We start from the raw sequence: 21,701 nt of genomic DNA, 5'->3' as shown, positions 1-21,701 counted from the left end.
ATAACGAACGCCAAGAGACCGGAAGAATCACTCCGTTAAAACAAAATTTCGTTTTAAAGGAATTATAGTTTACCTAGCATTGTCCCATGTAAACTTATTTGGGGGATTAGAAAAGCGTTCCTTAAAACGGGATTCGACTGTATCCGGATTATTTTCTTGGTTAAGACCATTCTTTTGGTTTATTATATCCACAGTGTATTTTTAAGCAGGGTATGTTATAACACAGGTAAAAATATATAGAATATGAATGAGCCCAGACCTATGGATATGTTAGATGTCACTTGGACAATGAACTAGCTTTGAACTTTGAAAAAAACAACAACAACAACCTGTGTTACATATTTACCATTTCAGTACTGTGGTGAATACGGTAACCCGTATCTATTTGAATTTAATCGCATTTATTCCCATGTATACTCATGTTAACACCTCATATATTCCATATATTCTCATTTATTCCTTTTCGCAAACTTATAAGACAACACTTATTTTTATTTTGTGGACATTATTGTGGATTGTGGTAAAAAAAAATTGTATGTATATTGCAATTATTATATATATATATATATATATATATATATTTTTTTTTTTTTTTTTGAAATTACACTCAGTTTTTAATAAAGCATGACAAGGTCTGTGCAATTTAGTAACAACCCATGTAAGAGGGTTGACTACTGAAGGGTGTTCACAGACAGTGCAACCATGAAAAGTGTATAACTATTGTACCATTTAATAAATGAACGATATTTTAAAAAAAATTACTCATGCTCTGCAAACATAAATCTCTGATTAGCATCTCTCAATTATGTCACATAATCTGTGGGGGTTTTTGGGTAACGCAACACCAGATACTCTTTTTACCCCCCTTAATGACAAATGTTCCTTCAGAATATAGCAGTGATGGTAACTCGTAGGAAATTTCCCATATTCGTGGGAAAAATGGGAAATTTCTTGGCGTTTGCGGGAAATTTTGAGAGTTCACTCAAACAAAAGAATTTTCGTTGAAAAAAAATATATAAATGCAAAACAAATGCTTTTCTAGTGTAAAATACGTGACTGCATAATTCCACCGATAGATGACAGGGCAATTTTCGAGGGAAATTTTGCTTGACAAGGTTACCGTCACTCTGGAATATAATAAATATTTCTCGCATGATTAGTGCTCTGAATTCAAAGATCTGTAAATTGCCCACTTGGATTGACATTAAAATCTATTTCTCTCTACACATACACTCACTACACCACTGACACGCGAGCACAACTTGTCTTTTCCTTCATATGCCAATCCCAGACAATTTGTAGATCGGAAGACAGCCTGTAAAGGCTAGGAACCAACGAAAACGTTCAATTCTGGTCTGGTATGAATGGGGCCGAATTCTAAGGATTACACTACCTATGTTATATCCATGGTTTATGCTATATGCGGGTTATGTTATAAGTGTACTGGACAGTATATGCAATTTTTTGGAATTTCGAAAAAAAGATATAAAAAACATTTTAAAAATAAGAGAGGTTAAATTAGGGAGAAAGTAGAGATATTACAGTCGAATCCCGTTTTAATGAATACTGTTACAGCGAAAATCTTATTTTGACGAAAACTTTTCTAGTCCCCCAGACAACTTTACATAAGAACAATGCAAAAAACCTGCAATTATTTTATAACGAAATTTCGTTATTGCGAAGAAATTTCTCGGGTCTCTTGAAGTTCGTTATAACGGGATTCGACTGTACTACAATGTCAGATTTTAATCGAAATAAGATCGAATAAATCTTTCCAGTAATATGGCCGGTTTTTTTTAAATGTGAAATTTCTGATTTTAAAACTTTTTTGTTGCGAAATTTACGTATCTCTAAATGTAATTAATATTAAATAATATAATTTAAGCCTTTTTGAAATTAATAAAATAAAACAATGAAATTTGAGAAATCGAAAAACCGCCTGAAACACCGTGAGAAAATAAAACGTTAGAGAGAAAAAAACATCGCTCAACTTCGCCAAATTTGAATCTCACCTAATGGTTCATCACTAACTTCGACCAATCACGATGCGCAAAATTTCTATAATGTTACTAGCAGAGTAGGATTTGTTTATTCGCCACCGGGCGCCCAACTTCTAAAGGTCCCCGAAAATCTAAATTTCACATTATTTTCTAATTTAAAAGGCCTAATATTTTCTTTTGCGCCCGGGCCTCGGCCGACTTTAATCCGCCACTGACACGAGGGGAAATTAGACTGGGACCTACAATTTATTGCAGGAGTCCGAATGGCAGGCTCGTTTTCATACTCATCGAGAGGTTGGTGCTCTAACCCCTCGATGGGGGACTCCCTGCGGTAGCGATTTGTTCTGCGGTCATGTCGCCGTTTCTGTTGTAACCCTGTGTCAGGAAAGTTTTCTGACAAGGACGAACTGGGAATCGAACTCGCGACACTTCTAAACATCCTTTGGTACTTTAGGCGAGTATCTTATAGACCTGGCTACCGCGCCCGAAAAAAATTTCAATAAAAAGAATAGAAATACTTAGTTCAAGATATCCGCTGATACGCATACAAATTGATACGACTGATGTTAAAATGTCCTGTTTTTTCCTATGGGACATATCTGAAAGGAAAACAAAGAAAAAAAGGTTATCCTACGGCCCCCTTGCCACCCAGGCCCCAGGAATGGGCCTTGTCGTCCCCCCCTATGTGGGGGCCATGCTATCGTCTTTAGAACTTTTCTGATGCTCCTGATCACACTTCAGATTCCGGCACATATGTGTTTGTTAGACAATGAGTAACTGTGGTATTAAATTATAAATCAATTTGAGCATACCCAAATACATTTGATTACATTTGTTCCAGCAGCCGTAAAACAATAAAAGAATATATGTTCCCGAACATGCGTGAAAATTTGAGCATGGGAAAAAAATCTGTATGAATGTATTCTTCAAGCTCGTACAAAAAACTTACGGTTAATACTTGTTTGAGCCGGAGATATGAGGTGAGAATATTCTTAGAGAACGAGAATATTCTGTGTACATTATACTGAATGTAAAAAGTTTTGAGAAAAATCGAGAATATTCATTTTTCTTTTAAATAATGAAAACAATTTCACTAATTTTGTGCACAATAGGCAACAAAACATAATTCAATTTTCATTGAAATATTTAAAACAAAACAATTTATTTATAATCACCTAATAATGGCTGCTTTCAGTTACAGAATATTCGCGGTCAAAGCGAGAGGTTTTGAAATAATTCATCGATATATGTATTACTACAAATATTTTTGTGAATTTTCTCTGGAAGTACTACTATATATTACAAAAAACTTGAGAATATTCTCATCGGGAATAAAAATATTCTAAAGTTATTTCTAATAGGTCCTTCCAGAGAATATTCTCAAATATTGGCATATTTACCCAGGTTAGCTAGCTACAGCCAGAGGCGGCAAATTTTAGGAATGAGTCGCTAAATTTGTACATAGTGGGAGAAGGGCAAAAAAAAATTGTAACCCAGAATCTGCCTTTGAAAGTCTAGGTGAGTAAGAGAGTGACATAGAGCCTGTGCGAGTATGTGATTGATCAAAAGAGTGATGCAAAGCTTGGGCAAGCATATGAATGACCAAAAAGAGTGTAAAAGCATGTGTGTGACTGAAAAAGTGTGCAAACATATGAGTGACAAGAACAGTATGCAAGCAGAAGCATGTGAATGGCCAAAAGAGTGACTGACCAAAACAGTGTGCTACCATATGAGTGACCAAGAAGGACCTAAAGACACTAGGTGGTATAAGCGGGTTACAGCACAAGGTGGCAAATTCGAGAAATGAGTAGTCAAAAAAATAAAAGTGGAATGAAAGACGGGCTTCAAAATTCGGGTAGCCCACAGGCAAGAAAATTATGAATATTCTCGTTATTTCGCCTCTGAATATTCTCATTATTTATAAATATCATTTATATTGTTATGATGTTACAAATACAAATACAAATACAAATACAACGCCACAACAGGCAAAATGCCCAACGAGGCGGCTGATAAAAAGATGCCCATAAAAATATGGTTGTCATATGTTTCAAAAATACAGCAACCCAATTAAAAATGCAATTAACACAAATTACAAACAATATATACACATGATAAAATATTATACAATGCCCATAAAGAATACTTATGGTTGTCTTATTCTAAGAATGGATAGCTTCTCGATTTACCCCAACATGTTTATCGTATTTCTTTTTAAACGTGTCAATTGTGTTACAATTTACTACCTCCGGGGGTAAGCTATTCCATTTATTAACAACCCTATTGGAGAAAAATTCCCTGCGACACCATAACCTTGCATTGTCCCTCACCAATCGATACTGGTGTCCCCTTGTAAAAGCAGTCGATTGGCGGTGTACTAAAAGTTCATGGTCCATCCTATCCATCCCATTGAAAATTTTGAACACTTCGATCATATCTCCTCGACACCTGCGTTCATCCAATGTAAACATATTCAAAAAATGAAGTCTTTCTTCATAACTCAAGCCCTGTGTGCCAATAAGGACACGCGTAGCTCTTCTCTGCACCCCTTCAACCAAGTCTATGTCCCTCTGTAGGTATGGTCTCCAAAACCTTACAGCATACTCCAGTCCAGGACGAACTAAGCCTCGAAAAAGCGGAAGAATGACTTTAGGAGAACGCGAAGAGACCTTTTTGAAAATGAGACCAAGCATTCTATTCGATTTTTTGACAACCGCTGAACAGTGTTCAGAAAACTTAAGTCGCTCGTCAATGAGAATTCCCAAATCGGTGACTCTAGTTGCATCCGGGATAGTGACACCATTCAACTCGTAAGAGAACCGTGGGTTGTTCGAACCAAAATGAGCGACCATGCACTTATCTACGCTAAACGTCATGCTCCATTCATTTGCCCATGCTGCAATCTTGTTTAAGTTGGTCTGGAGCAACTCCCTATCGCTTTCATTCCCGATTACCCTCATTAGCTTCACATCATCTGCGAATTTGCTAGTAATTCCATCGATACCCTGATCGAGTTTATCGATAAAAAGTGAAAAAAGTATGGGGCCAAGGACACTTCCCTGAGGAACTCCACTTGTGACGTCTGTCCAACCAGAGAATTCCCCGTTCACCATAACTCGTTGCGACCTGTCTCTTAACCACGATTCTATCCAATTCAGCAAGTTGCCCCCTATTCCAATCTCGTGTAAACGCTTCAAGAGTTTGCCATGTTGGACCCGATCGAATGCCTTCTGGAAATCAAGGTAAACAACGTCGACATTTTTGCTCTTACCCAAAGCCTTAGTCACGTAATCATAGAAGCAAAGGAGGTTAGTTACACATGACTTCCCCTTCCTGAACCCATGCTGATTATCCGACAATACATTATTCTCGTCTATCCACTTCACAAACTGCCTTTTGATGATAATTTCCAAAATTTTCGAGAGGGAGCTCGTCAAACTCACTGGACGATAATTAGACACCACTTCTCTACTACCCTTCTTAAATATCGGAACAACGTTAGCCAGTTTCCAATCTCTCGGGACGATACCCTCAGCAACACTACTCCTGTATATCTGTGCGACTGGCCCCAACAATTCATTAGCACCTTCCCTGAGAACCCTGGGATAGATATCATCTGGTCCTGGTGCTTTGCTTGCACATACATTTCTTAGAAGATTTAGGACCTCCACGTCTTCCACTTGAATATCGTTGAGCGTTTTATTACCCCATGCAACACCCGTATATCGAATATCATTATCTCCATTAAAAACCGACGCGAAAAAGTCATTGAAAGCACTACACATGCCTACATTGCTCTCTACTTTTGAGCCTCCTATCGAGAGGGGGCCAACTGTCCCCTTACATCCATTATTGACGTATCGAAAAAATGATTTTGGGTCAGAGCCAATGTTATCTGCCAACCTAGATTCAACTTGCTTTTTACTATCCCTTATCGCTTTCTTCAACAGTCTTCTTTTATCAGTAAACAATGATAGGTCACCTCGTCCACTTTTATACTCTCTGAATGCTCTTTTCTTTTCAAGATAAAGGTTCCGCACGCTATCCGTGAACCATAGAGGGTGTGATGTACAAACACGCTTTTTTCGAACAAAGGGTATGACGTCGTGCAAAACAGAGGACAGCTTCGTACTAAATTCTTCCCATTGACTTACCACCCCTACTGATTCCAACCGGTCTTTGAAAACTTCCGCTAACCTTCTTCGCAAAACATCAAAGTTAGTTCTCCGAAAACAAGGAACCAGTCTTTTGTTATCAACCTTACCCGAGGAAAAGTTACAGAGAAATCTGACGATACGATGATCACTGGAAGAAAACTCTTCCCCCACCGAAACATGTTCAACTAGATCCTCAGAACTAGTAAGAACTAAATCCAAAATAGCAGTACCCCTAGTGGCTTCTGATACATGCTGATACAAAAAATTTTCGAGCACCAACTTAAGAAAGTCTCTTTCATACTGATTTCCAGATGAAAGGTTCTCCCAATCAATACCCGGGTAATTGAAATCCCCTAGTATGAGAACCCTCTTTCGCTTACACGTGTAGGAAATTTCATCATGCATTTTGGCGATATAGTTTTGATCCCTATTCGGTGGATTGTAACAAACCCCAACAATAAGCTTATGACGTCTTTTGTTCTCAAGTTCAACCCATATGGTTTCAATATCACTTCTCTGCACGTTACACTCTCTAGCCTTCAAACATGATTTCACGTATATCAACACTCCACCCCCTTTCCTATCAGATCTATGTTACATTACTATTAATAATTTTTTGGAAGGTGAGAATTTTACATTTTCTCGAGAACTTTAGATCTCTACTTTACCTTGACAGTCCAACCAGGCATTTGACACCTGCTTGATGGCACGGCAACTGGGTGGCTGGCTGACACAGGCCAAATCTTCTAATGTCAGCTGGAAACTGCCCGTGGCATAAAACCGTAGTGTAATGAATACACAGCTTCTCTTCCGAGGGTAGGTAGTTGTTTACCCTACTATCGGGAGGCAAACTATCTCTAATCAAAGATGGAATTTCTTCTTCAGTGCTCAGACTTATTTTGTAACGGGACATGAAATCCTCATTAGATAACATGTCCAAGTCTGAGCACCTATCACTGTAAACGATCCGCGATCTTCTTTCTACATTTTCAATTTCCTCCAGAGCTTGAAGATACGGCAAATATCTACAATAAGAAGCCATGTTTCAAGAAGTAAATAACAATAGCGCGCATGCGTTTACCAGCGCCGTTAATGCTAACCGCCCAAAAGCAGCGGCAAAAGTTAAGGGGGAAAAGAAGTGGTAATTTTTTTTTTCTTGCCGGTTAAAGGTACGGGAATACCGTTTTCCAGATAACCGTCATTTTAACAAATACCTAACGATTAACCGCTGACGGTGAATACGGCCGTTAGTCCGAAAAGAACGATTGGCAATACTCCCACCCAATCTGTTGAGGAATGGCACTTGATCACTGCTTTAAGGACGCTATACCCAGAGGCGGATTTAAAGGCGGCGGCACTGGGCGCCGACTTCAAAAGGGCCCCGAAAAACACAAACTTCACTTTTTTTCTAATTTAAGGGGCCCAATATTTTCTTTTGCGCCCGGGGCCTCGACAGATTTTAATCCGCTACTAGCTATACCAGTGGTTCTCAACCTTTCTGGAACCGCGGCCGGGTGAATCAAATTTCTATGAGTCTACGGTGCTCTGGAATAGCTTACTCGTTCATAAGTTATTAATTAATAAACAACCAATTACCTTTTGATTGCGAGCTAATTATTTAATTAATTAAAACCCATTTAATCAATCAATTAATTAAAACCCATTTAATCAATCAATTAATTAAAACCCATTTAATCAATCAATTAATTAAACCCTTCTTTAATTGAATAATAAATTTAAATCCTTTTAATTAATTGAATAATAAATTTAAATCCTTTTAATTAATTGAATAATAAATTTAAACCATTTTATTTAATTAAAACCCGTTTAATGAATTGAATCCATTATTATTTTGCGGAGTGACGCAACATTTTTTTTTTCCCGGTAATGTATTAATAACGTGCAGAAGTCAAAACATAAACGAAGCGTTTCATCAGCAACTGCAGTAAACATCCTCATTGCTTAAGCGTCGGAACCTGGGTAGTGAGGCTGTTTGAGTGCCTCAATATATTTTACGTGGTGCCGGAGCCACCAATAATCAATATACAATGCAACGCTCCACTCCCACTCCTCGATAAGGGCTTGAGCCCGTGTATACGGGACAAATGGCAACTTTGAGCCTCTTAAATGTTTTCTTCATTTCGGCGCCTCTATCTCATTAAAAAATTCAGTTGATCACAGATCAATCGAAGCGTTTTAATATTCAATTCTGTAGACTAATTTCGCATAGTGTAAAAATACAAAGTTTTCATTCATAATGAGCAATGGAATTTTTTTGTGCTGACATCGATGCAGCGCTTATTTATTAGTACTTTTTTAATAACTTAATTAGTGTAAAATATATTTTTCGTTTTACGATCGAAATTTGTATTTAATCTTAGCTAGAAAGAAGGTAATAATATAAAAAAAATTGTCTATATTGTTGTATATAATTGTCTATAAAAGTCCGCTAAAGAGCAGAAATTTTTTTTTTTGGGCGAAACACTTTTCGGTATATTCACGATACTCTCGTGCCAGTATCATCATTGTGAGGAAAAGAAATGATCGGGCTCAGAATTGGCGATTTATGTATTGGCGAATATTATGTTTTGTCCGATGTGGAACAGTCTGTCTCTCTTATAAATTTTTCTGGTGTAGCGAGGACGAAGGCCGGCTTGAGCAGCACCTCCTAGGGATATAAGGCCTCCGTAGTCTGCTTGTGATGTCAGTAAGTAGTCTATTTTCCCTCAGAATATTCAGGGAAAAAATCCCTGCTCGTGCTAGTGTCATAATCAGGAAAAGAAATGATCGGGCTCAGAATTGGCGATCTCTATAGCCCACATCCATCACTATGCGGTATTTGTGAGTCAATCAGGAAGATTCTACGCCAAAATAAGAAGAAACGAAATAGGATGCTGCGTTTCAAAATGTGGCGAACTTGCTAGGTAGTCTGAATGACGTTTGTGGCAAACAGTGCAGAGGCCTTCTATCTCTAGGAGATGCTGGCTGGCGTTCGCGCCTTTTATTCACTGTGACGCCGATTTGGATACGGTTTCTTCACCTTGCCCATGTTACATTTGCATGCGTGGTTTTCTTTTTCTCCCGATAAATTTCAATAAGAATGTCGTTTTAACGTTTGCGGAGCGGCCGTTTCGAAACGCGCTAGTGCGTTTGCGTTTAATGTTAGACCATACATTATTATGTTTTGTAGCCACCAGCCGCTGTGGTGGTCGAGTGGTTATAGTGACGGACTCGCGATGCGAGGATCCGGGTTCGTACCCCACAGTGGTGGTCGGCTGAAGTTGGTTTTCTGTGGTTCCCAACTTCAAGGCGCAAATGCGAGCCGATCTCCCCGTTAAAAAGTCTCGCCACAGAGAGCAACAGTCCTACAACGATAATCATTCAATCATAACACTTCACTCATAGTTAGAAAAACTGGTGGCAGATGGCAGCACTACACATAACAAACATTACACAGAAACAAACTTTACGTCAGGTTGCACTACACGTACACGCACATTCCCGCATGTACTGATTCGTTGGGGGGTTCCGCGGGGGGAGGGTGCATTCGTGGTGTAGTAGGTAGGGCCTCCAAAAAAAAAATGGCTCGGGGATCCATGATGTTCTTAAGTCAGCCACCTCGTTGGGCAATTTGCCTGTTGTGGCGTTGTATTTGTATTTGTATTTGATGCAAACTATTGGTGTCTACTATCACCTCTTAAAGTTTTTCCCATCTTTTTTGAATCACCCTCAATGCCGATAAAAAATGTTTGTTTGTCTTATTCAAGTATGGATAGCTTCTCGATTTGCCCAACATGTTTATCGTATTTCTTTTTAAAAGTGTCAATTTTGTTAGAATTTACTACCTCCCCCCCCCTCGGGAGTAATTTATTCCATTTCACAACCCTATTAGAAAAAAATTCCCTGCGACACACCAGAACAACTAGGAATTGTCCCCTTGTCAAAGCAGTCGATTGGAGGCATATTAATAATTCATGGTCCATCCCGTTGGAAATTTTGAACACTTCGATCATATCTCCTCTATATACCTGTGTCGACTGTAATATCTCTACTTTCTCCCTAATTTAACCTCTCTTATTTTTAAAATGTTTTTTATATCTTTTTTTCGAAATTCCAAAAAGTTGCATATACTGTCCAGTACACTTATAACATAACCCGCATATAGCATAAACCATGGATATAACATAGGTAGTGTAATCCTTAGAATTCGGCCCCATTCATACCAGACCAGAATTGAACGTTTTCGTTGGTTCCTAGCCTTTACAGGCTGTCTTCCGATCTACAAATTGTCTGGGATTGGCATATGAAGGAAAAGACAAGTTGTGCTCGCGTGTCAGTGGTGTAGTGAGTGTATGTGTAGAGAGAAATAGATTTTAATGTCAATCCAAGTGGGCAATTTACAGATCTTTGAATTCAGAGCACTAATCATGCGAGAAATATTTATTATATTCCAGAGTGACGGTAACCTTGTCAAGCAAAATTTCCCTCGAAAATTGTCCTGCCATCTATCGGTGGAATTATGCAGTCAAGTATTTTACACTAGAAAAGCATTTGTTTTGCATTTATATTTTTTTTTTCAACGAAAATTCTTTTGTTTGATGAACTCTCAAAATTTCCCACAAACGCCAAGAAATTTCCCATTTTTCCCACGAATATGGGAAATTTCTTCCAATATAAACATATCATAAAATGAAGTATTTCTTCATAGCTTCACTCCCCATGTGTCAGCAAGGACACCCGAAGCTTTTCTCTGCACCCCTCCAACCAAGTTCTATGTTCCTATGTAGGCATAGTCTTGAAAAGTTTGTCTCCCCATCCCAGAAAGAACTAAGCCTCGGAAAAGTGTTAATGACTTCTAAAGTCATTAATACTTGTATAGCAAAATTTAGGGATAAAAATAATTAATCATGAATGAAACAACTAATTTACAAAAACAAAACAAAACATTAATGACAAAAATATTTCCACAATCGATGAAAACTCAGAATTGTGAAAGCATAATTTTTTTAAATTACTGGAGGCTTATAATTTTTCAGCTCTCTATTCGATAAAGGGCCCTGGGCGAGACAAGGGATCCCATCGTATGAGATTTGGATTTTACATTATTCAAATCTCAACGTGAAATCAGAGCAGGAGTTGTAGTGGGTTTACAAGTACCCATAGTATTTTGTAAATCCGTTCTGTGCGCTTAGTCTTCAGAATTCGAAATACTCCCAGTTTATTAGATTTAGATTAGTGACGTCAAAATCATGCTTTGATTTGCATCATTTTTCTCAAATTTTTCAAAAGTTCATAAGACTTCCAAGGTCATCAAATGCCTGTTTTATATGCAATGATGCGATATCAGGAATCAAAAATGTTCATATCCCATTTCAGCTGACACAAACAAAATTGTTTAAAAGTAAAGATTTAACAACCTAGAAGTTTCACTTCTGCCGCGCGAGGTTCTCACGCTCTTTTTATTGTTTTAATAATTAATTGTAAAATATAAAGAATGCTAAACTATATACCACAGAGGCCTTGTACAGGAGCCGGGTAAGTGGTGAAGCTTTGAGTAGCAATCAATTGGTTTTTGCTTTATACTGAAATTATTCTCTCATTATCTTGATTTAAATTGCCTTTTCAATTTTTTTAAACTAGTTAGATAGTATTCGATTTTTAGATTATTAGATTTTTTAGACTAAGATATAAGTATATATACTGGAAGATAAGTTAAAAAAAACCCGAAAATGTAGTGATTAGTTTTCACAATGTATTATCCAAATGTTCGATCTTCGTATCCAATCTTCGTAGTTTACGAACAAAGACTTCGGTTTTAAAAACATCAATACTGTCAAATGATCACGATTTTGACTGAAAATGTGGCTGAATCGTTATGATGATTCTGAACTTCTCGATGGTATATATATTGTGATTCGCAAAGATAGAAGTTGTAGTGAATTGTCATGTGAAAGTGATGGGGCGGCCCTCACCCCTTTCACAGCGCAAATCCCGGAAAAAAAACCAACAAAAAATAACCAATAAGACTATTGGTTACCATTAGCTCGAATGTACAATCGGTACAAAATGCAATCGATGCGCTTATTGGTTGCATTTTTCAAGTTTTAGGAACGAACTTTAAAACTTTTATTGTGTATAATCCCGTCCTTACTCGTAGTTTTTAGCTTTTTTCATGAAAATTTTGGATTTCTGAATTTTCAAAATATTTGATATCCATTTTTGTGGGCATTTTTTGTTGTTTTCAGCCACCTCATTGGCAAGTGCCTGTTGTGGGTTTTGCACTTGTGAAAGACTCGAAAACGCTCAATACTTTCTCCACTGCTGTCATTTTGTCTGACTATTTACTGTATTGCTTACATCACTTTCCTGTATAACGGGACACAAACTTTATTAGCACATCTACCCAACGGATTGCAGTTCTGGTCAATGCTTTCAACTGTTACTGGTCTACAGGATATGGAGACTGTATTGTTTTATGAATTACTCTGTATCACATAAATGATACTTTTTTGTGCTTTATTTTTTTTCTGATTTAAGACGTCATCTTTTGATACATCCATGTAACTAAGTTCGTAGTCATTGGTTTTCAAGTAGTTTAGCTTCACTTTAACTACAACAATGTTAAAAAAAATGCATTTTCTCTTTCCTAAAATAGCATTGAATTGGTTTTTTCTCTCTTTCCGAACAGGTAGCTGCTCAAAATTGCAGGAAACGCAAGATGGACCAAATATGTAGTCTTCAACAAGATCTCGATACTCTGCAAGCGGAGAGGATACAATTGGAAAGCGAACGAACGGAACTGCTTCATCAACGTCAAAATATCTATGACAAATATTCGCACTTGTGTCATTTGGTGTTTCCAAATCCATCTAAGTCGGCATTTGTTCAAGGTGTTATGCCTTCATCTCAAGAGAGTGAAAGTTATCGCGATAATTCGTCATCTGATACGACTAATTTCAAAACATGTGATCACGAAAGTGAATTAGTGCCTCAAGGAGTTCGCATAAAAAGAAGACTTTATAAAAAGAAAATTTGATTCAATAGTTGAATTTCGATTGCTCTTGATTCCCCATTTATGAATTTTCAAATACAAAAAAAATGTTTATTTATTCTGATATGAAATTGTACACGAGGAGTAAAGAATATTCATTTGGACTTAAAGTGATATCTATCTCAATTTTGGCGTTCGTTTGAAAAACTTTGCGGGGGGGGGGATGAAATGCACAATCGTGAGAGTTGTTCCCATCTCACTCTTAGAATTAATTTTGCAAAAGTTATGTTCCATTTTCTGTCGGGCAAATTTTTGGAAAAGGGTTGAATATTTCATCCTAAAAGACGAACTTTATTAAAACTTTAAGCTCGCTATATTTTTGCCAAAATATTATATACTTATTGTTATTTTTTAAAACCAAATTTATTCATGTTAAACGAGGAGCTGAATGAAGATGATAGGAAACAACCAACGTAATCAATGTCACACTGTTACACTTTTTTTACGTAGCTTGCATATTCATTGTACGAATTGTACACTGCCTGAACAAAAATCTTTCTAACACGAATTGAGCACGCATTTGTCATGTCACTAACTCTATGGGATATATATCATGCAATATCGCAGCACTTATTTTTAGCCAGATTTACATCAGTGTTCCATCAAGATCCTTTATGGATCTAGGAAGAGTTAAGGCGGAAACACACTACACTGACGTGACGTGTAACTACGCCCCGTCAGATGGCACGGGATCATATCAGACATTACATGGTGTGTACACTGGTCTGATGTTTTAAGAGATGCCCATGATGAATTTGTGAAACGTATTCGTATAAATTCTGTGACGTGGAATTTTCACGAATCAGAATCGCTGGCATAACGGGAATTCACGTCACGTCAGTGTAGTGTGTTTCAGCCTTTACGCCATCAGCCGAAGCGAAGTCAATGTGCAAAGCCGCTTGTAAGTTAATTTAATTGTTGAGAATTAAATGTCCTTTTGATGACACAGGATCTTTTAACCAATTTTGACATGAATACGAATTGTAAATCGAGATTCCAGTTCGGAAAGAGTTGAGCGTCATGAAAATAAGGCTAACTTTGAATCCAAATAGCTTCTGAACATCGCTTGTGTACGAAGACATAATTTCATATCTAAGTATACGAACACACTGATTGCACACTGGTTTTCGTTTCCGTCAGTGGACGTGGTTTACTTGCACCGGGAGGACTGTCAGTGAAATCAGATTGGTCGTCGACATCAACACACAAAAAGAGAGTACTTTGTACTACAATTTTTTTCTTTTGTCAAACCGGAGTAAGGGAGAGAGGGAAAAATGCTCAGGTTAAGGGAAAAACAATTCCCATTCACAAGGTCACGAATTAAGTGTCTGGAAAAGGATTACTATAAATCAGTGGTTCTCAAACTTTTGGCGTGTGTGTGGGGGGGGGGGGCTTCCTATCGTCGAAATCTGCCAATACATTTTTTTAAATGATTCCGTTAACCCAGTGGTTTACAACCCTTTTTGGGCCATGCCATGGATCTCTAAAATCCTGATGTCCCCATGACAGGGCCGTAACTGGAACTTTTGTCAGAAGAGATACCGCACGCCCGTAAATCTTCATAGTTCTGCAGCAATTTTTTTAAATGGAAAAACAATTCTCTTTTGCTTTGCATCCTTAAATTTTGCCACCTGGAGGCTCCCCTCTTCACCCTGGATGTGTCTCTTTCCTCCGTTACTTCTTATGTATTCTAATCAAAGCCGCCCGCCCTAAGGTGTGTGTGACAAGTGCGGTAGAACCGGACTCCACGTTTTGGGGCATGTTTTAATTCTGAATTTTCATCCATTATGGGAATTATTTTTATTTATTATTTATTAAAAGAAAAGGACCAAATAATGACAAACTGTACATACATGGGGAGCATTAAATTAAAATGGATATTTGATCAAGAAACTCGAAATGTCAAAGCTTGATAGTCGTTTGCAAAATAACGCGTACATCGGTGTAAAAGATGCCTCAATTTATAATACTCACAATGATTATGTATGAATCCAAGTTCATATTGGGAAATATGATAATATTTCAATTAATTATTTGATTAACTGAACATAACTCTGGTCCAGGATGATGATTCCGAACAGCAACGTTGGTTTTGTTTGCACATGTTGATAGGCGTAAAAAAAGCCAACACTACAAGACTGATAAAGGTTTTATAGATGTTTTTATCGTCTTCACACTTATGTTAACTTGATTAAATTTTTATTGTAAAATATGTCAGAACCACTGAACAGGTGTTCACTTTTACTGTATAAAACAGTTGGAAGTTAATTTATAATATATATAGGGCATTTTAACATTAAAATTTAGCATAGAAACCAATTGCGACCGAAGTCAAACGTCGAATAAATGTGTTGTATAAATGAGATTCCACTGTTTTTATCGTACCTCACATAAATCGACACTTTGTCGACACTGGTCCGAGCCCCGTGCGCTGGACCAGCAGGGGCGTAAATTTCACACTTTTACCTCTGTTTCAACATTAAAAGGGGGAGCCAAAATGCTTGCTTGTTCCTGCTGCGGCTCTGCTTCCCGTTAGCGGACAAAATGTTTGGTCCCATGGGTGACCATTATCGAGATGCTGTACTGTATCCGCATCGGCTTCATCCGCTGCTGAAGACATCCGACTCCATTCCATTCGAAGCTAAAGATATCTGCCTCGACTTTATTAGCCGCTGAAGATGCCTATCTTCACTCAGGCGGTGATCGAGGAGGCGATGGAAACAACCACCCCCTACCAAGAGCCAAATAAAATGTGAATATTTGTCTGTCCCGTAAAATATGGGACGGTGAAACAAACTTACACAATTCGCCCCTCCCGTCACATCGTCCTGGGTCCGCATCTGTCTTGAGCATTATGTTTTATGGCCTTGCGTCTCTCTTTTTTTCCTGAGTAGCATGGCAAAATCAAACTATGGTTCACCTTTTTTCCTCGGTTCAATCGGTCATTTCGACTTCCCGTAAAAAGAGAAAGAGGTAGTTTTTTCCATTAGTTCCATCTATCTACAGTATTTTGGCTTATATGTGTCACTGAATACGAGAAACAACTATTTCCTATCTTCCCGTTCTTTGATGGTGTCATTTGATAATTTTTCACGCATTCATCTTTTTACACCAGCGCTTTTTAACCTTTTTTTGCCTGTGGCCCCCTTCGAAGCATATTTTTTTTCTTGTGGCTCCCCTGTCTTACCCAGAGTCTTCGACCCTCATCTAGAAGCAAGGTTCTTTATACGTATTGAATTGATTTTTTCAGTGAATTTATACTGAACGAAAATTTTGCAAATAAAATTGGCTTCCAGACCACTGGCCTAGAATTTATTGATCTCCCCGCTAATCCGAGTTCTATTTAGGACTGTCTCAACATCATGGGCCCCCCTAGGCAAAGTGATGCTATGGTAGTCCTATACTTAGCCCGAAATAAACAGCCTACATATTTCCTACTTATTTACAAAATTTATCGTACTATACAAAATATCATAAGGGGGATCACTTATGGACATGAGACCCCCGAGCATGACCCTTCACAAGTGTGGGGAACCTACTGCAAAATGTAGGTGGTGAGGGCCGGACGGGTCCATGCTCTAAGACAGCCCTGGTTTTGTGGGTGAAGTTTTGTGGATACTGTAAGTGTATATAGTCACTAAATATAAAAGCTTTATTTCTTCACACCTTAATTTTTCTTCTCAGCTCTCTGCAGCCCTCCAAACTGTCATGGCCCCCTTCTAAATTTTCTTCCGTGGTCCCCCTTGAAGTATCCCAGTGCCACCAGGTGGGGGGGGGCACGACGATTGGCCAAAACTGGTCAGTTTATTGAACGAATTTCAATTGTTTTGTTCCATTAACAGAATAAGGGAAAAGTGTGCGCGGGAAAATATCCAAATAAGCCGTTCATGACTGTTGACATTCTTTACTTCATTTTCAACAACAAAGACTGACGGAACATCAAAAGTTGTTTTTTTCCCCTTTGCTCAGTGGCCATTCCACAATAGAGATCCTAGGCCTCAATTTGTTCAGTAGGACCTAGACAGAGCTGCACCCATCAGAACAGGTGCGTGCCGGGTATTTCTTTCTGAAGTGAGAGAATGAGATAGCGACATGTATATATATATATTATGCTCGTGAGGAAGCTTTTATCGATTCTGAAAACTGATAAGAATCACTGTAGTACCAACACAAGAAACTACATGAAAATAGTAGAATTTCCTTCATCCTTCGTAAAGTCGACATTGTATATGGAGGCAGAAAAGCAAAACTAATTTTTTGTCTCAATTTGTAGGAAGCCATTATGAAGTATAGGCGGTGCCAATTGCTAGAAGCAATGACAAGCCCTCCAGTTACAGACTGGCCATGAATTGAAAGCTACGCCGCTGATTGAACGCTTGTGCTATCGGTGTCGGATTTATGGTTTGGTCGCCTGTGGCGAAAATTTTGCCGCCCTTTCTTGTCTAATTTTCTTGATTTCACATTCTTCAAATTCACCACATTAGGCTGCAGCCCGCTAATCCATTCCTCCCGCTCCTAGTAAATATGTCTCTGTCTCTAAATCACTCTTATGGTCACTCAAATGTTTGCAGACTTTCTTGGTCATTTATTTGGTCACTTACTGCTTTGGCTCTTTGCTCCCAAGGGCACTTTTTTTATCATTCACTTGCTTGCACCCTGTTTTGGTCGCTCGCACGCTTGTACACCCTAAATCAGTGCTTCTCAACCGTGATCCGGTACCAACCACTGTCATCAGTCAAACCGGGCCGTGAGTAATTTATCATTTTATTTTTTTCCATAAATTTTCCATTAGTCGTGTTTATTTCCGGATTAGGGGTTAAAAGCGGACGAGACATATGCGGACATGTCGGAAATCGGGACATATGCGGACATTTTATGTTTACCAATAATCAAACGTTACTGGCGAGTAATTCTGGCGATTTTTAAGGTACGTTCTCTGGTCGCGATCGGGTCAAAATCGGACATTTTATGTTAACCGATAATTTAACACTTATTGGCGAATGATTCTGGCGATTTTTCGAGCTACATTTTCTAAATGTGTTGAATGGGGGGGGGGGGGTAATAAGTTCCTGGAAAGTTTGAAGAAGAATCAATATATGTTGGCTGCCGACCCCATGGGAGATTGTACTATGAAGAAGAATGAATTGACTGAGAGCTGGGAGGATTAGAGTCTTAGAGTCAGTTGTCACCTTGTTTTCTTCTGAGAAACGTCGTTTTCTAACATTGCCGTCCGTACCTCCAAATAAGAATCTTATCCAGCCCATGGATAAAAAAGTAATTTTAAAACTTTGAGAAGGTTTAAATCAAAGGACTTTTAAGAAGGTGTTTTGCAATAATCTCTGCCTCAGAATTAACAATCGCTGACTTCTGCAAACATAATTTAATACACTAATACACTACATTCCTCATAATTTTTATTCATGAAGCTTTGCAAAAAGTGACTTACACAGGGACGCCGTTGTCAGACACGGGGCCATCTCAAAAATTTCGAGGCATCAAAAATGTTTAGGACACCCTTATCCCCGATTTTATATATTTTGTTGGGGGGTGGAGGGGGAGATCATCAGCTATTATTTCAGAATATGCAGGAATGCTGAGAAATATCCTAACAAAAAATTTTAAATACGCAATAAAATGTAAATAAAAAAAATTAATGATAATTCAGTACTTAAAGGTAGTTTCAAAGTAATGAGAGGAAACAATATTCCAGAAACTGATGAAAATTTCAGAATTTCAGAATTAAAAATAACTAAAAATGGATCCAACACCAATGAAAATTCAGAATTATAAGTAATTAGAGAAATTTAGACAATTAGAAAATGAACGGAAGAAAAAATTCTAGAATTGATGAAAATTCGGAATTAATGCCAGAAATAATTTAAGAATTGATGGAAGCCTCCAATAAGTTACCGTGAGTGCGGGGCCCGGTGCAACCGCACCTGCCGCACACCTCTAAGGGCGGCTCTAGACTTACAGAACCATGAATTCCGTTTGGGACGCATTATAGCTAGATTGCTTTTCAGGCAGAAATTTTGAGTGCTTTGACACGTAGACTGCTCAACACTAATTTTATTGCCAAAATTTTTTTAGTGATTTCAGGGTAATTTTGAGTGCTGATTCTGTGTGTGAATCTGGCATTATTTTTTTTCAAACGCTCTATATTTTAACATAAAGTGAAAACTAAATTTCAGTAGTACTACATAAGCAGCACACAAATCGCATTTAAATCTGCGAGCAGAGTTTACATCACTAGAAAGCTTGAATCAATGGAATAAATCAATTTAATTATGAAAAGTAAACAATTTAATCATGAAAATCAATACATAAATCGTAATATAAGTCAATACTGATGATACTTAGGGCCGGACTTGGGTAAGTGTGAAGGTTGGCCGCAACCGGGGCGTTAAATGTTAGGGGCCGCAAAAACGTGATGAAAGAAAATACTTTGATTGCATTTTAATTTAAAAACTTCGTTTTCAACAAAGCGAATGCATTTAAACCTCACTACAACGATACTCAATATAACGATAAATTACTCTATAACGATATTTTTTCAAGCCTTGTTTGAAAATGCCTATACTCTAATGTTAAACTGTTACCTCTCGACATAACGATATATAATCCCTACATAATCTACAACGACATTTTTTCTTGGTCTGCAGAGTCGTTGTATCGAGGTTTCGCTGTAGCTTAAAATTTTGTCTAAAACCTTTAAAATTCAGACATCGAACCCTATTCCTCTTGCCTAGGGTTTTCACAGAACCCCTTCCTCCAAGTCAAGTAAAGGATGGAGGTGGATCTAGAGTGCTCCGGACGATGGATTGCTAAATTCTTCTTTTAAAATTTAAAAAATTTCACAAGGCATACATAATGCATACTTGCCCGGCTGAAAGAGTATGAAGTTGAGGTCCTGGGTAGGTAATCGATTCAATGGGCCCGACAGCTCTCCAACCTTTAAATGTCTGGAAGCAGCGGGCAATATCGTTCAAATTTATTTTCGAATGATTTTTTTATATGACCATGAAATAGTAGTTTGATGTTCATTCTGCCTATGTAAACCTGGCGTGCTCCAGGGTGTTAATAGTTACTCAGGGATTAGGAAACTCCGTTTTCGAGGGCCACAAAATGCTTAAGCCCGTCCTTGATAATAAAATAATGCGTATTTGTAAATCAATAAATGCACATCTTTAAAAACACTCCACTCAATTATCAGATTTCAATATGCAGGCAATGCACGTCACACGAAATTTGTGGTACATTTATGTTCAGAATAAAAGTAAAACAATATATGTATGTATAATATACATTATATATATCGTGTATACATTTATATATCGTATAATATATGGAATGAAAACAAGGGAATATATTTAGGATATCAGAATAGATCAATGCAGTAATGATATGCTCTATAATGTTGCATTTTGTCCACTAAAATGAACACAAAATGATATTAAATTAATTCAAGGAGAAGCACTTGCATGATTTTCTGTTATGGGTTTTAAATGTCTTTCATAGGAGGCTTCGGTAGAGTAATCAGCCATCATACTCGAGGCTCGAGCTTGCCTTGATACTTCTGTTCCATTACTTTCATATCTTAATGAAACCGCCTCTCGTCATTAAAATGACTCAGATTGTCTGTGAAATTGGACGAAGTAACTAAGAAGAAAATGCGCCTTTGTGCTCATATTAACAGTCTATTTTTCAAACGTTTGAAAATTTTTAAATTCAAATTACAAATTAATCGTATTTTACTGCAATTCTTCATCGTTCTCTGCTTTGTCAAAAAATTTTCAACAACCGATACGAAACATGATCAAACTGAAGATCGACCGGATTGGACGGATATTGATTAATATCCGTCAAAAATGCTGAAAATTTTGAATCTTTAAGAAATTTATGAATTTGAGAACCATCAAAAATCTCTGCTCACAGCTTTTCATTGTTCAGTCCAGGAAATGTTTTACAAATTAATTGGAAGCACTCGCCACTTTATTTATTCAGCAGCTTTATCGAATTGCTTCACTAAGCAGAGTTTTATGAAGTGTTAGGAGATGCATTTTTTTGTCTATGAACCGCTGGCTCTCTAAAAATATTTTCTTTGTTGTCCCAGTAAGAGGTTCATCAGCTCAAGATCATGACAAATAACGAATGTCTGATGTGATATACGTAAATTTTGCGCATAAAATTTCGAAATTTCGCAAAAATAAAATTTTCTAAATCGGAGATTTTGCATTTATTCGCAAAAATGAACAAAACTAACGATACATTTTTCCTTCAGGTTTCATTTTGAAACGAAGTAATAAAGTACTTAATTAAAAGCTAATATTTCAGTAGTCTCTCCATATCTCCTTCAATAGTACTTCCCTCTGCGAGTAGTAACGGCGTTGTAGGTACATAATACAGTCGACCCTCGGTTTACGAAATTAATTCGTTCCTGAGGTAGGTTGGCAAACCGAAACACATTTGCCCATAGGAATTAATGTAAAAATA

At 37.6% G+C, this 21,701-nt stretch overlaps 1 protein-coding gene across 7 annotated transcripts in view; it reads left to right on the top strand.

Moving 5' to 3' along the window:
• The window catches only part of cnc (NFE2 like bZIP transcription factor cap-n-collar), a 662,445-nt gene extending 649,127 nt beyond the window's left edge, over positions 1 to 13,318 (top strand). For 5 of the 7 annotated variants that reach the window (XM_089239517.1, XM_089239519.1, XM_089239518.1 and 2 more), the window contains one exon: positions 12,846 to 13,318. In XM_089239517.1, the coding sequence (XP_089095643.1) occupies positions 12,846 to 13,193 (348 nt within the window). In that variant the 3' untranslated portion in view covers positions 13,194 to 13,318. The remainder of the gene's footprint in view (positions 1 to 12,845) is intronic. The other 2 variants (XM_089239524.1, XM_089239522.1) reach the window with 2 other exon arrangements.
• The last annotated feature ends 8,383 nt before the right edge of the window (positions 13,319 to 21,701 follow it).

The sequence above is a fragment of the Pholcus phalangioides genome, unplaced genomic scaffold (genome assembly GCF_987345545.1).
Source record: "Pholcus phalangioides strain wild (caught in Gottingen) unplaced genomic scaffold, Ppha-v1.0 ptg000011l_1, whole genome shotgun sequence".
NCBI classification, from domain to species: Eukaryota; Metazoa; Arthropoda; class Arachnida; order Araneae; family Pholcidae; genus Pholcus; species Pholcus phalangioides.
Note: the sequence above shows the minus strand (reverse complement) of the source record. Positions and strands in the feature narration are given on the sequence as shown.